The 16,000-nt window shown below is 38.1% G+C and overlaps 1 protein-coding gene across 1 annotated transcript; it reads right to left on the reverse strand.

Annotated features, from left to right (window-relative positions):
* Positions 1–1,498: 1,498 nt before the first annotated feature.
* On the reverse strand, positions 1,499–14,598 carry LOC126721633 (ATP-dependent helicase BRM). Its single transcript, XM_050424685.1, has 14 exons — positions 13,719–14,598; positions 10,810–12,141; positions 9,323–10,654; positions 8,989–9,098; positions 8,657–8,744; positions 8,491–8,577; positions 8,279–8,371; positions 8,117–8,200; positions 7,778–7,981; positions 6,542–6,784; positions 4,881–6,461; positions 4,243–4,785; positions 3,395–3,646; positions 1,499–2,449 (listed from the first exon to the last, which is right to left on the reverse strand). The coding sequence occupies exons 1-14, from the start codon at positions 13,911–13,913 to the stop codon at positions 1,796–1,798; spliced, it is 6,798 nt and encodes a 2,265-aa protein (XP_050280642.1). The 5' UTR covers positions 13,914–14,598; the 3' UTR covers positions 1,499–1,795.
* Positions 14,599–16,000: the final 1,402 nt, after the last annotated feature.

Genomic DNA, 16,000 nt, shown 5'->3' on the forward strand with positions numbered 1-16,000 from the left:
TTTCAGGTTTGGAATGGCTCCAGCATATCATTTGGCACAAACATACATTGGTATCCTAGTTGTCAGTTGTTGGTGGAGGGTCGCATATCTTAAGCGAGAAGATCGTCACATTACTTAGAATTCACATGATATTACTGTTCTTGTTTTCTTGTGTCAGTAGAATAACTTTTACTTGAGAATTTACATGAAGTTTGTAGCGTTAACCTAATCCTAAACCCAGGTTTAGGGTGGACTTTCACATGAGTGTAGACGTCACATTTTGCAACTAGGGTCGATTCTTTTATTAAGGATATAGAATACTAGTAATCACCAAAGATTCGTCACCTCCTTGTGTATTGGTGCAACAGGGAAAGTTATAAGGGCAAAGGTATCTTGAAAAATGTTAACTTCTCCTATGGATGAAGGTGCGTGATTGGAAGAAGGCAGCCATGATTAAACATATCTGGAACTTGCTAAGAATTGGATTTGTTAGGTTTGTTCCTAGGGTCTGTTCGGGGTTGAAAGAAGTTGTTGCAGTTTAGGCGAGTTGCTTGGAATGGAGACTTAATCTTTTATTTCCCTTTTGCAATTGCAAGGTAACTGGTATTTAGAGGGTCCGTTGTATCTAAATGCTGAAAGTAGCATGGATGCAAAACTTTCATCTATTATTCAAAATAGTGTGGACTGCTTCAAATGGGGTGTTTAGTTGTATTTCTGCTTTGAGAAGAACTTAAAGACTTAAAAGGCAGTAGGTAAAGTGGTGGAAATTGATTTGGTTTTCACATGCATGCTTTTATTAGGCTGGCTGGTTATTAAAGACAGAAAGCTACTAATAAGAAGAGGATGTCCAAATATAGAAGCAAAGTCGAGTCAATGATCACTTGTTCTCTGATTGCCTCAGTTTATTAGGGGAGGTTGGTTGATTGGATTATGAACTACAAGAGGCTGCTGAAAAGTTGAAAGGCAAGAATATTAAAAGCATTGTGTCAAGGACTCGAAGAGGCTTGTAACTCAATTATTGTTAGGTTCGCTTTGGTTGTATCTATAATATTTTAGAGCAGGAAATATGGTTGAAAGTTCAATTGTAGAAGAAATCTGAAAAGCCAATATTTATGATGTCAGATATAGGCTACTGTAAAAATCTTGGTTAGTTGAGTAAGCATTCCACAGCGTTGTGTCATTGTGAAACCGTCTGTTTGTACGTTGTGAACCCATCTGTTTGTTGTTTGTAGCTATGCTGTCTTATGAGACCGTCGCATAGAATGTCCTCACAACATTCGAGTGTGTGAGACGTTTCATAGGATACTTTCTTAATGTCTTGAGTAGCAACTCTATTTGGTTGGTTTGAATGAAATTGTCATTAAAACAAAACAAAAACAAAAAGAAGATTAGAAGGTCCATCCTTGGATTAAGCTTGGTTTGCGTGGGTTCTCCAATCTCCCGTTACATAATAGTGCAAATACGTTTCAACAACTCAAAAAGGATGTCACATTGAGATTGCTTAGTCAGGTTAAAAGCATAGTTGAAAGATGTATGATAAGCCTGAAAATTAATATGTAAGCAAATCTATACAAAGGCTTCAGTTATCCAGGGCAACATGATACCTGCAAGGGGCAGATACAAAAAACCAAAAAACTATTTGATTCTTAACCATGGTAAGAGATGTAAAATACAACAGAGGAACAAAGACCCTATGCTATTATTAACAGTATGGCTAATTTCCACTAGTACAGGCAGCGAAGGCCCCTCTAATAATAAACTCAGCGCCCTGAAGTTAATAGGAAGAAATTTATCCATTACAATCATTATACCTCAGTCATAGATGGCTTGGCCTCCTTTTTCCAGAATCTGTCCTCAATCTCTTTACAGGATTTGCCCAACCAACAGACCCACCATCCCCATTTGCTGGTTGAGCAGGCTGGTTGGTCCATCCTTGCGGATGGGTGCTTTGTTGGGTCTGTCTTGTGTCCTTGGGTACTGAACCTGAACCAGGACTTCTCATACTACGTCCCATGCTAGGCGGTGAAACTGGGCCGGCTGGTCCAGTCCTAGGCTTCACTGCCGACTTCTCCCTGTCTTTTCTCTTCTTCTTGCATATTACCAGCTCTCCTGGATGTGTAAGAAGTGGGGAATCTTCCTGTTGAGATTGCTCTCGGCTACTGCCAATTCCACTCCCAACCCTTGATTCCTTCTGGGACAAATGGCTTCTAATTCTTGTCTCGTCACCACTGGAAACGAGTCCACGCTGTGGTGGCTTCTGTGGAGGGCCTGGATCAGGTTCCACCTCATTTACCAACTTGTGTCTCTTGCTTGGGCCAACAGCTGGCTGTCTTGGGGATGGAGCAGCAGTGGTAGTAAATGGGCCAGAAAAAGAGAGCGCATTTCTGGCTTCTCGAAAATCTGAGTCTGGAAATGTATTCTTCAAGATATCAAAAAAGAGATCATGCACTTTCCTTGCTTCAGATCTCACCTGGGCATTATAAACAGACAGTGAGATCATGATTTCTTTATTTTCATTTTTTCAGTATAAAAATCATGAATTCATTAATGAAATTGGGAGATTATAAGTGCCCCCGGCCTTAAATTATTGTAACATTATTCTTGGCAATGCAAGTAGAAATTTTGGACAAAGTTTAACTACAAAATTGGTTGTAGTTTAAGGCTACATCCTTATTCAATATCTTTTTATTGAAAGTGAATTTTGACAAATTTACAATTGGATTACAACTTCTTCTTATGACCTCCAAGCTTACAAAATTTCTAGAAAATTAAAGATCAATAGCTATTTCATCAATAAATTTTTTAAATTGCAAGTTTTTGTAGTTTAAAATTATGAATAAAATATAACCTTATAGATCATATAGTAAATAATATCCGATTAACATAAAATTTGACATGTGTATGAAGAAAGCAAATAACATGTAATTCAACAGTTAGATTTTCAAAATATGTAGTAATTTTTATTTTATTGAGTAACGTTGTAGCCTAAGACTACAGCAAGTTTTGTAGCTAAACTTTGTCAGAAGTTTTTGGAATTCTAGATGCACAAGAATTTCCAAAACATAGGCATCAGAATATGAGAGGGATGAGGGATGTGTTTGGCAATAACTTCGAGAAAGAACTTGTTCAAGCCATCCTAAATAAATTAAGTAGGGCTAATATAAAATTATACATAATAAATTCTCATATTTCAGATAATTAAGTTCTATGATTTACTGATTAATTGCAAAAAAAGAGCTCAAAATAAAAACAAGAATTCAGAACCTAATTAAAACAAGAGTTTTAAACCTAGAATTTGGATCAAAATTTTTAAAGAAGGAAAGAAGATAAAAGAAAATGAATACACAAGAAACCATATCAAAAGTAGGATATTAATGCAATGCTAGGGTAAAATGTTGTAGATGAGCAATCATACCTCATGTGAGAACCCATAAAAATGCATTGCACTTTTCAACATGAACTGCACATCAAACACAAGGTCCATAACTCCATTATACTCTAATCTGTCTATACGCTGATCGATCTTTCGTAAATCCAAAAGATTATTTCCTGATCCACCCGCGTACCCAGAGTTTTCAATCCTCTTCCACAAATCTGTTAGCAGAGGTATAATTTGAGGACCTTCCTTACCTATTTTCCTTTGAAGCTTAGTGATGACACTCTTGCACTGCAAATAGAAAAAGTTTGGGTTAGTTCTTATTATGTAACCAGAATCGGGCAAGGAAAAGAGAAAATAAAAAGATTAAAAGTCAACACTAGTATTGTAAGAGGGAAGTTATTCTATGCAAGATTTCCAACTTATACACCAAATCGCATCATATTAATATTAGACTTTGATGCTTAGATGGGAAAAGTCCTTATAAGAAAGCATGATAGAAGGCTGTGTCCACCAGACCACTTTCTCTAAATGACCTCAATATCACCATCCTATGATTTATAAAATTTCCAAATAAGTATAATGCTTGTCCCCCAATAATCAGAAGGTCAAATTGTCAATGAAATTTTACTCTTCATGTACAAAACGCTAGGCATCTTCCCTAAATTAGTAAGAAATAATACTAGATACATAAGGAAACCAGAGATGCTGATAGCATAAATAACATAAGCATGAAGCTTAATCTTAACAAGTAGTCTATGATTTTAATCATTTTATTCATTCATGGTTGGTCTGAAACAATTACTAAATTAAGTTTTCAATGTGTCCACATTTATAATATGAAGATTTCAAGTATCATGGATATATGGTCAGTTCAACAGGCATACCCTTCTCTGGACATTGTCAGGCATCTTAGTGCCATAACCTGATGTCCCACTTGAATTCATAACTTTACCATCCCAATTTTCTCTTGACTGTTCACCATCTTCTGCCGGAGTAGACACGCTATTCAATCTGCTAGATTTTGGTGAAGCATGCACTTTTGACGTATTAGCTATTCTCCTTGATGGCAAATTTCGCCTACTTTTTGAGGATGAATCGGCTTGATCATGTTTAAAGACATTGGGCTCTCCATATGTTTTTGTTTCAGAGTCAGCCTTTAACTGAGCTTGATACCTATTGTCCACTTGGAATGGCAACAGAGACGCATCTCCTCGTTGGAAAGCTTGTGTCTCACTACCAGACTTCTCCTCTGGCCTTTCCATGGTATGACGGGGACGAACCCGAAGACTACGTTTTCGCTTTATTTTGGGTTGCAAAACCTGTTCATCTTCACCTTCATCACGATCATGATTCCAACTTCCAGATTGTTGGTGGTCCATGTGAGAATCTCCAGATACTGCAATTTCCCCTTCCTCAAGTTCATCTGGCTGGAAAAATGTTAACAGAACAAAAATGAGCAGATATAAAAAAATTAACCAACTGACAATAAATCATCCATCCATAGAGAATGAAAGACACATACCAGCCTTTTTGGTTGAGAACCTGGCCTAGCATCTAAAGCAGACAGGGACCCAAATTTCTGAGAAGAAATGGAAGGCGATACCCTCCTTTGTGCCACTCTTCGAGTTTCTGAGGATGATCCAGAGGAACCTGCTTCTTCTACTGTGAGATTATTTTTTGTACTTTCTGAAGCCCGGGGATACTCATATCCACCATCACAAACTGCACCCTCCTCTTCTGATGGGTCTTTGTTGATTGGTGGTGCCCCAACAGCACCACTAAATTCATCCTCTTCAAACTCTCCAATTTCTCCCTCTTCTTCATGAACAGAATATCCATTTCTCTCATCAGAACTTGCTTCAGAGTATTCCCCATTTTCATCATCTAATTCCTTGTAGTTAGGATGCTTTTTCCCTTTTGGGCGTCCCCTTTTCCTCTCAGTCTTAGGAGAAGAATCAGAACCCATTTCACTAGATTCTACAACAATATTACCAGCAAATAAATTGTGCTTTGATGGTCTTTTGGAAATCGCGGCAACAGTGGTATTTACTTCTCTAGTACTTGTTCGAAGCCACTTAGGTACCTGGTCATACCTTGTCATCTCCTCAATCCAATCCAGTTCCTCATCCATTTGATCAAATAACTCAACTTCCTCTTCGCTCCTAGCAATCATGCGATTGACCTGCTGCAGTGAGGGAACATCATGTAAAGTTTCTTGATATCTCTCCTCATCATGCAATAATGTTTCCAAAGTCAAGCGTCTCTCCTCATGTGTTGTTCTCTGGTCAAAGCGTCCAGCATTAATAACCTCATCAGCCATATCAATTTTATATTGTTGAATGTTGTTCCTTATCAGGCTCTCAATAGATCCCATATAACGATCCTTACCAGCAAGGTCATCCTCCATATCAACTGTACCTCCACTTCTGAGCTCATCTTCTTTCTGATGGCTAGAGATTTTATCAACTACTGCTTCCATATAAATGACTTTGACTTCTCTTGTCTGTCCAATACGGTGGGCTCTAGCCACTGCCTGCTCCTCATTTTTAGGGTTTGGATCAGGATCATAAATGATAACTGTGTCAGCAGACTGAAGATTAAGACCCCGACCAGCTGCACGAATACTAAGCAAGAAAATGAAGCAGTCCGAATCAGGGCTATTAAAATCCACAATAGCCGATTCACGATCTTCTAAACTAGTTGTTCCATCGATTCGCCTGTAGAGAAGTCGTCGCCATTGCAAGTATTCCTCCAATATATCAAGGAGTTTTGTCATTGTACTAAAGAGAAGTACTCGATGCCCAGTTCTCTGAAGTTTGATAAGAATTCTATCCATAATCCACAATTTCCCACAAGATCTTATGAGAAAGTCCTTCGATAAGTCATTGAAATATGGGTAATTGAGCAGAGGATGATTGCAGGCTTTCCGAAGCTCCATACATCTGTTATTTAAAGTTCTATACACTTTAGCCGTGTAAATTGGGTTCTTTTGAGCCCTGCGCTTTTCATCTTCAGGATCAACCCGAAGAGTACCAGTGGATTTGATCCAATCATAAATGGCACTCTGAATAGCTGACATCCTACATCTTAAAACTATGGAAACCTGCAATCCAACATTGTTGTTAGGATCAGTGAAAAGAACAGATATACTCATATGACCAACTAGGACTGCCACAATGATACCTTAGGTGGAAGTGAGCCTTCAACATCTTCAACACGACGCCTGAGCATAAATGGCTCCAGAATTTGATGAAGTCGGTGTATGATGATGACCTTTTTTTCAGTCTCAAGCCAATCATCCTCAGCATTCTGTGAAGGACCTTCCTTTTGAAAGGGCTTTGAGAACCAATCGTGAAATGCTTTCCGATTATCAAATACTTCTGGAAGAAGTAGGTTTAAAAGTGACCAGAGTTCCTTCAAATCATTCTGCAAAAGATAGATCACTCCATGTTCAACTAAACTCAATGACTTGAATAAAATTACAAGGATGAATATAAATGATCAAGTAGATCAATAATTTCTTTGTAGCTTTCAATAAAAGCATTCGATTTATAGCGATAAGTTTAAACATATAAATAATGAACCTTCACTTTTATTCTTCATTCAAGTATATGTGAGCAATCTTTCCACTCCTGACTAAATTCCAACTTAGATAAATGGTAACAGAATATGTTCTTTTTGTTAGAGGATCAATAACAAACTTTCCAAATCATAGATCCAGATTACTACCAATAAAAATTTTGAAAAATAGATTCAACCTCATATTAGCACATAGAAAGACTGATTTAGCAACAATGTAAGAAAAAGTAGCCAAAGAGTGATAGAAGAGGCCACATGCTCAATCGCAACAGTCCCAGAAAAGGCAGGAAAGGAAATGCAGATATGCAGCTCAGAAACTTAGTGAAGAGGTATTATGTGTTGCTTGTTCAATAAGTATACTGAAATTTCTTCCTCCATGCTTATAGGTTACAGAAGGAGCAGCTAAAAATAATGGCATAGACTGGATTTGATCATATATAGAAAGCAATTCATGGTTACCCAAGAACTAGGATCCAGTTTTGAACTACACTCAGGACACCTTTAGTTAAAGCTTCAGCTTCAGTTAAACCAGCCAAATTGGTTTGCCAACCAAATGAGTAAGAGTTGTGCATGTGTGCACATGTATATTAGATAAAGCAATATTATAAAGAAAAAAGAATACTAATAAAGTTATATTGAAAAGCGCAGCCCTAAAAATGCTGTAAATAATGTTACAAGGAAAAACGAATACTAATATAATTAGGGCTATGCAAGGTCATAAGGTAAGAGAGACGTATTAGATTTTTTTTTTTTTTTTTTTAAGATATACACAAAAATAAATATATGCATCTGTGTCAAACAATGTCTAATCACCATGAATTAAAAACTGTTGTAACAGACCTGTAATGGCGTCCCAGTGAGAAGCAAGCGCCTCTGGCAGCGATATCTATCAAGATCACGTGCTAAAACTGATTCCCTGTCCTTCATCCTTTGTGCTTCATCAATTATGATATACTTCCAATCAACTTTTGAAAGTTTTGCACGATCATACATGATGAACTCATAAGTTGTCACAAGGACATTAAATTTCATAGCACAAACCTCCTACAGAAAAATTAAATAATTAAATAAATAAGCAAAGTAATAACAAAAATAAGAAGTTATGAAATTTATTATAAAAAATAAAAATAAAAATAAAAACTTAAAGATCAAGCAAATAAGCAAATGCATCCTTCTTACTTGAGAAAATAATTTTGATCGTTGATCCTTGCCACCAACATAAAAAATGCATGACGCAGATGGCAGCCAAGTATGGAGCTCACTCTGTAAAGTGAACTCTGTCATGTTAGATACTAATGGAAAAGGTGAGACTCATTAACATGGAACACAAAATATACTAACCTTCCAATTTACCAAAACAGCATTTGGAACTATTATAAGATGTGGGCCATAGTTCCCTTTGAACTCCATCAAGTAAGCAATCAATGCCATTACCTAGATAGAGAAGAATACAATCAAATCTAACTTTTACAGATTTTCAGGCACACTAACAGGCTCAAAAGTCGAAATAACTAAGGCTAACTTTCTGAGTTGTGCACAACTAGAGAAATCACCTGCACAGTCTTCCCAAGACCCATCTCATCTGCCAAGATTCCATTTAATTTATTGTTATACAAAGAGAGCATCCATTGCAACCCGACCTGCAGAATCATACACAGTATGGATTAAAAACTGACTTACTATATAAAACAGAGTACAAAAGAGCCTTCAGCAACCTACAAGTTGATAGTCCCTCAACGTTCCAGCCCTTAACATTGAGGGTTGCCTCATGACCCTTTCATTCACAGCGTGTGCAAGAGTATAATACCTGGTGACAATAATGAGGAAAAGTTACATGTACAGCACAAGGGAGCCGAATCAAGAAAAACAACAATTTACATATCATTCTCTTAATAAGTTGAGCTTAATCAAACTAATAAATAAGAGGAACAATAACTGCAAAGCCACATTTTGAATCCACAGATAGTAAAAAAATTCTACCCAATGGAGCCACCCACCCCCTTGGAACTTTATAACATGAAGCATACAATTAAACAAATAAATTTACTTACTTGCTAACAGATGTATCCTTAGGTGCATTCATTTCCATGAACTGATTTCTTATCATTACTTCCTCCCCAGCACAAGCCGCTGCTGCCCTAACTTCTTCTTCCGAGAGACCCTTTTGCCAGCAAAAAGATAAGTAAATGAATCAGAAACACAGAATCACCAAACACACACAGCTAATGAATTGGGAAGAAATGTCTTTTGTTCATAAACAACTGGAATGATTTTTAAAGATGAGAAATGGGAAAACAAAAAATAGACAAATAAAAAGGATGCTTTGAGAGAAAATAAAAGTATGAGGGGGGCAGGGGAAGCAGGAGAAAGAGATACAAAGCATGCCTGCAATCGTGCAGCAGCTGCAGCAGCATTTGCTGCTTCTTCCACTTCTTGTTGGTTTTTGGCAGCTGTTATTTTACTTCCCAGTTTATGTAGATACTCTTCAGTCTGAGTCAAGAATGATGAGAGAACAGCATATCTCTCTGCAGCTTCACCTGGAATGCTTGTCTGTTGCTCTAGCAACATCTCCCTGTACCTTTCAACGTCATTATTTTTCAATGCTTCCATCCTCTTATTCCTGTCATCATCTTTTCTTTTTGAAAATTCTCTCAACATCCTCTCATGATATTTGGCAACCCCCCTATTGCGGGCAGTTCGTGCATCACGGATGGCCCAGTGAGCCTCAAGAAGCTTCTTACGCCACTGAAATATGGATTTAAGTTGCTTCTCTCTCATAGCTTTCTGAGAGGCCTGTACTTGTCTACTGAGCTCCAGTCGCTGACGCTCACACAGCCGAACAAATTTCCTATATGGCCTGTCAGGCATTGCCATTATCTCTTGTTGCTGTTGATCAATTTCATCCCTTAACCGTGCCTGTATATCTAAAAGTCGAAGCTTTTTCTCTTCAATTTGCAGCCTCAAGACAAGATCTGGCCTAATCCTTTTCCTCTCTAAGTTCACTGCCAGTAAACCACCAATCTTTCTTAAATTTTCGGACCTTTTCTTGGTAAGCACTTCCATGCCTTCCTCAAAAAGAAGATCTTTGACATCATATGCCAATGTTAGATTATTATTGTTATTAACCATCATTGCCGACCCAAAAGAGTCATGTTTCCTAGTGAAAAAGGGGAAATCAAATAGGGGCCCATGATACTTTCTAGCGGAGCCAGCGTCTTTTGGCTGGGGGGCAGTGCTTGCTTGTACAGGTTTCTTAACTTGCACTGCATCAGATGCAGCTGCCTGTGGTGCAATAGCCTTTCCCTTATCCACTGGGAAATCACTTTTAACAGGATTTCTATGAATACCACGTTCAACATCCTGATCTGATTTAACAGAAAATACAGAGGATTGCTGCTCATCTTTTCCAGCAGATGCCACTGGTGTAGGTTCCTTCATTACAGCCGGAACACCTTGCAAATGAGCTGTGCTGATGGTTGCTTTCTCATCTCCCACAAAAGCTTCCTCTTTTGGGAAAGTTTGTCCATTAATTGATGCCACAGCAGTTGAATCCTTCTCATTGGACTCTATTTGCCTTGGATAGTCTGCTGCCATGTTCCCAGCTGATTTATCCTGATTATTTCCTCCGGCAGCAGGATTTTGCTGTGGCAGCTGCAACTCGAGAGGTGGTGGAGCAATAGCTCGAAGTAGTTCTTGAGGCAGACCAGGATCTCCTTTCTGTCAAGCAACAGGAAATAAGTAACAACATCCACTCAGAAATTGTTACAAGACCAAAGACTATTCAAGAGGAAAAAGAAAGGCAGCAAGAGATCACACACAAACTAGCAAACACGCGCACGCACACACACACACAGAGAAATAGATGTTCAGACCTTCAGCCGCCTAAATGCTAGTATTTGTGCTTTAAGAACATGCAATTGCTGTTTGGTGAACCCAAAGCGCTGTTGAGGCGTCTGACTAGACGATCCACCTGGTGAAAGGATGTTATTGCCAGAGCCCCCATCATTTGTAGGAGCTGCTGCTTGTGGAGAAGATCGATTTAACTGCCTGAGGTACTGCAACTGCGAAGCTTCTGGGCTACTTAATGTATTTTTCACACTCAGAGAATGATCCACACCTTGGCTTGTGTTGGCAGAGGACTGAGGGGGATGCATTGATGGCATTCCATTACCAATCCCAGCATGCTGTCTAGAAGGCACCTGATTCTCTCTGCCATGAGTACCAAACTGCTGCAATGCATTGTTGCTAGCATGGTTAACCATGCCAGCATTTGAAGTCGAGCGAAAAGGGCTGGCTGAAACAGTCTGCCTTGCTTTTGCAGAGCCAGACTGCCCAGATATATCACTCGATGAATTAGCATGGGGAGAACTCTCACTCGCAACTGATGGAGAAGTGACCTGCTGCTTTGACACTGGAGCAGGTAATGACTGTGCACCCATATTGCTTTCATTTGCCTTTTGTTGTGGAACCATCCTAGACTGCATCAATGGTATGAGCTGTGCCATCAAGTTGGCATTTGCCGGCAGTGAGAGATCAATATTGCGCTCAAGTGCCCACGAATGCATTGCCTGCAACTGGGCAGACATGAGCTGGTTGTTTGACATGTTTTGCATGCTCTGCTGAGCTTGTGGTGCTTGCAAAGGCCTCACCATATTTCCAGGTACTAATTGTCCATGGCCTGTCAGCTGGGTTGAAGGCTTTGGCTCACTCCTCTGTTCAGAGGTAGGTTGCTGCCCTTGATCCATCTGCTTTTCACCACGACCAAAATGTTCAGATGAGTTTTTAGATGATGATGCCTGAGCCTGATTAGGCCCCTGCATGGAAATGAGATCCTGCATTTTCAGATTTGCCATTCGCATGTCCTGATCCTTCCCTGGTGGTGGACCTAACATACCCATTTTAGCATGATGCTGTGATTGCATTGCCAAAGCTGATTTTTGTTGAGCTTGAAAGGCATATTGAAGATAAGCTTGTTGAACTGGACTTAGCATTTGTTGATCAATAGCTTGATTTGTATTCTGGCCCTCATGGGGGGAACTGTGTTGTTGAGCCAATTCAATGAATTTCCTAGACTGTGGAGGCAGTTGCATAGAGCCAGGAGATGAAGCAAAGTTGTTCCCTCCTAGAACCCCTTGGAGACTAGCTTGATATGCTAGAAAGGCTTCATTCCCTTCAGGTTTTCTATGCAACTGTTGTTGTAATGACTGCATGAACAATAAATGATACATAGTTAAATCCAGTTATCATTCCATGAGAAAACCCCATTACATTAATGACTCGAGGTTGAATTATATATATATATATATATATATAATAAAAATAAAAATAAAAATTTATTCCCAACTTTCATTTGCAAATTTTTTATTCCAAATCAATACATGGTAATGATATGGGAGATGCAAACATCAGTGACTTCGCATAATCAAGAAGGCAAAAAAACAGAAAAAGCTCCAAAATCAATACATACTGTTCCTAAAATATATGAAATTATAGAAGTTATGCAACATACATTCAATATGTAAGCGAGCAATACAGAGAACCGTGACAATCTATGAAAAGAAAAAAGAAATAGAAAATTATGTCCACCAATGAATTGACATATTTATAAATATATATTCATAAGAACTTAAGCAATAGTTATGATTATGAAGTGCAGTAGTCCAGGGCATCAATGCTCAACAAACAGAGGATGAGACATACATTGGAGGTCAACAAAAAGTAAGAAAGAAAATTGTGGATAAGGAAAATTTCTAGAAAATTTACATTGAACAAAAATACACAGAGGACTAGGACCTTGAGATCATGTGGATTAGCCAGCAGAACAACTTGAGACATTGTGTGGAAAGTGCAATATTACAGCTCATTACATCATTTTGATCTTATTTCCTAAGATCAATAGTGGCAAGCTGTGACATTGAACTCATGGTACCACCTTTTTCTGCTGTTAATCAACTTCTCTCACTTTAGTAAACAAACCCAAAATCCATATTCATGTAAACCATCTGTGAGCAACTTCACAAACCCAAACAAGGGTAAACCTAATTTGACCTCCATATCCCATTCAACATATTCCAAATTATATATCAAAACCATGAAAAGCATAAGAAACAAATTATAAAGAAAACAGACACGTTCCCCTATAATCTAACAACATATGTGGTGATAGGCAATGAATGCCGAAGGTCATTAACTATATTCAAGAGCAGAACCGAAGTATAACTCATCCCCCTCTAGAGTTGAGCCGCCTGAAGTTGAAGCCCAACAAAAGCTAAGCATCTCAAAGTTCAATGAAACCATCAGTTCCCATTTTCTTCCAAATTAAGATATGCCAACTTTGTCTCCTAGAATAACTCTTCAGACTTGGTTAACCAGAAAGTCAACTAAACAACTAACCAATAACCTGCGTACTATGGTAACTACACCACACAACATAGTATATTAATTACAAAAATTCATTCCCACTAGTTTCCAACCAAAAATAAAACAAAACAAATTCCAACTCCCAAAATGTATATACATAATGTGACAATCATCAACCCCCCCACCCCCCCCAAAAAACCATTAATGACACAAATTCACTCACACCCATTTGCCAAAACACTCCCAATTCCAAAACCCACATCCCCAATTCAACAAATGTTCCACCAAAATCCACTCACACACTCACACTCACACTCACACTCTAACACTCAACACTCCCCAACTCCAAAACCCCCCCATTTCCTAATTCAACCAAAATTCTCACAAAATACACAATTCAATTACACCAACAAGCTCTCACCTGCCTAGACCCCAGCTGCTGCTGCTGCTGCTGCTGTTGCTGTTGTTGCTGTTGCTGCTGCATCGAATCAAACCCCAAGTGCGGGGTCGACACGGCCGAAGACGAAGAGGACGGCGACGCAGCCGATGATGTGGATGCCGCCCGCCCCGCCGGTCCCACCCGGCCGGGCCCTCCTCCTCCTCCACCAGATTGCATGCAAAATCAACCCAAAATTCACAACACACCCACTAAACCCCACAAACCCACCAAAACTATAAATTTTTGTTTTTTCTTAAAAAAAAAAAAAAAAAAAACACTTTTAGAAAACACCCTCCAAAACCCACTTCCCAAATTTTAAGAAAAACCCATATAAGCCCTCCGATCCCAACGTTCAAAAAAAAACCCCACCTCTGTCTCTCACTCACTCGCTCATTTTCTCTCTCTAAAATTGCAACAAAATTCTCTCTCTCTCTCTCTCTCTCTAAAAAAAAAGCGGGATTTTCGGAAACAACAGAGAATAGAATAGATCTCTGTGACGGAGAGAAGCGCGAAGTTAACGGAATCGGTGAAATTTCTGACTCTCTGGCTTTTTTGCACGCGATCCGCAGTTTTTTCCAGTCAAACCCTAGTGGGTTTTTTTTTTTTTTTTGGTACAATAAAAAAAATATTGGTAATTTGTTTGGGTTTTTTGGTTTTTTTGGTTTTTGGGGTTAATTTTTTTTTTTTGCTGTGATTTGGTAATGGCAGAGGACTTTCTGGCTTTATGGGTGTGTGTGTGTGTGTGTACGGGAGTAGGGTCGCGTTTGTGTACAGTTTGGAATTTACAGTAAAGGGTAGTGTTGGTTTTTTGACCCTTGAAATTGTGGTATTATCAGGACTGCCACAACAACGCCACAAAATTCTTGCGTGAGGACTTGTCCAATCCCCAACCCCCTAAATACATATGCCAGTGTCAAATCAAGAAATGTACACTTTTTTCTTATTGGCAAAATTATCTTTCTATGGAAATTGGTAGGTGTTTTCACTGATCTCGGCCCACTTAGGACACTATCATATATGGCCCCGAACCACCATGGCGCTAGATGGGGCGTATCACAATCTTGAATTTGCAATGCGATGGTGATGGGTTGTGATGACTTCTTACCATCAGGCAAGTGGTTTTATTGTTTTGGACCATAGAGAGTCTAGACTTATTATTTTTCTCCTTTTAAATGAGTTTCTTTATATCTATTCGAATGCTTGACAATTTTTGGGCGTGTCTAATCCATATTTCTCATAAATTAGATGATTTATATAGATGAATTTCTTAAATATATTCTCAAGATGCTGATTAGATGTTTCGAAACTAAGAACTCATGAATCTCAAGAGTCTGAGAGACTTGAATAATAATTGAGGGGGTAACAATAACTGTTTATACTATTAAATGCCCATTTATGGACATTTTATTTTATTGATGTATTTGGCTTAAAAAACAGCTGTACTTGGGGTGGAAAAAGTTTTATAAGTTGTTTATAAGTTGGATTAGAATATTCACACTTGGTGTTGTACACCAATTTACATAACCCGAAAATATCATTTTAGTCCTTACATTTTATGGGTTACTGTCAATCTGGTTTTTACATTTTAGTAGTAATCAATTTGGTCCATATTATTTTCAATTTATAATGACTTTGATCTCTATTATTTTCAAATTGTAGTCATTCTAGGTCTAAATATGCATTTTTTTTTTTTTAGTTTCTAAGTTCATATTTGTGTCTACCAAAGTTGGAGACTAGTAAATTTGATTTTATGTTTTTGTTGCTTATAAAGTGCAACAAAAGTTATGATTTGACAGTAGAGGCTAAATTGACGGCAAGTTGAAAATAACAGGGACCAAATTGACCACTACTAAAATATAAGAACCAAATTGATAGTAACTTCAAAATGTAAAAACCAAAAATGGTTTTTTTTTTTTTTTTTTTTTTTGTTTCTTTACACCTAGTTTTGCATCATTGTTCAAAATTTTGGAAAATGCACAATTATCTTCTAAATATATAAAGGAACTATAGTTTTTTACATCTTTTATCTTCTGTTTTTATTCAATCTCTTTGCTCTTTAACATCTCTCTCCTCTCTCCACCATTTATTCACAAATTAGTTCTCTCTCAAAATCAAGCTGAATAGATATCATCATTTGCTTATGGGTCAATATTATTGGTTTGAAGCCATTAATGTCACTAGTTAGAAGTCGTTGGTTCATTGTCATTGTTTGCTATAGTGGGATCACATTTTAGGGTGGGAATGGGTTTATATTTGGGTTTTGG

Source organism: Quercus robur, chromosome 4 (assembly GCF_932294415.1).
Source record: "Quercus robur chromosome 4, dhQueRobu3.1, whole genome shotgun sequence".
Taxonomy (NCBI): domain Eukaryota; kingdom Viridiplantae; phylum Streptophyta; class Magnoliopsida; order Fagales; family Fagaceae; genus Quercus; species Quercus robur.

Coding starts and splice junctions, on each gene's coding strand:
- LOC126721633 (XM_050424685.1), bottom strand. CDS start 13,913: ATGCAATCTGGTGGAGGAGGAGGAGGGCCCGGCCGGGTGGGACCGGCG. Junction 12,142..13,718: donor AGCAGCTGGGGTCTAGGCAG/GTGAGAGCTTGT, acceptor TTGTTCATGCAG/TCATTACAACAACAGTTGCA. Junction 9,099..9,322: donor CAGCTGCTGCACGATTGCAG/GCATGCTTTGTA, acceptor TGCTGGCAAAAG/GGTCTCTCGGAAGAAGAAGT.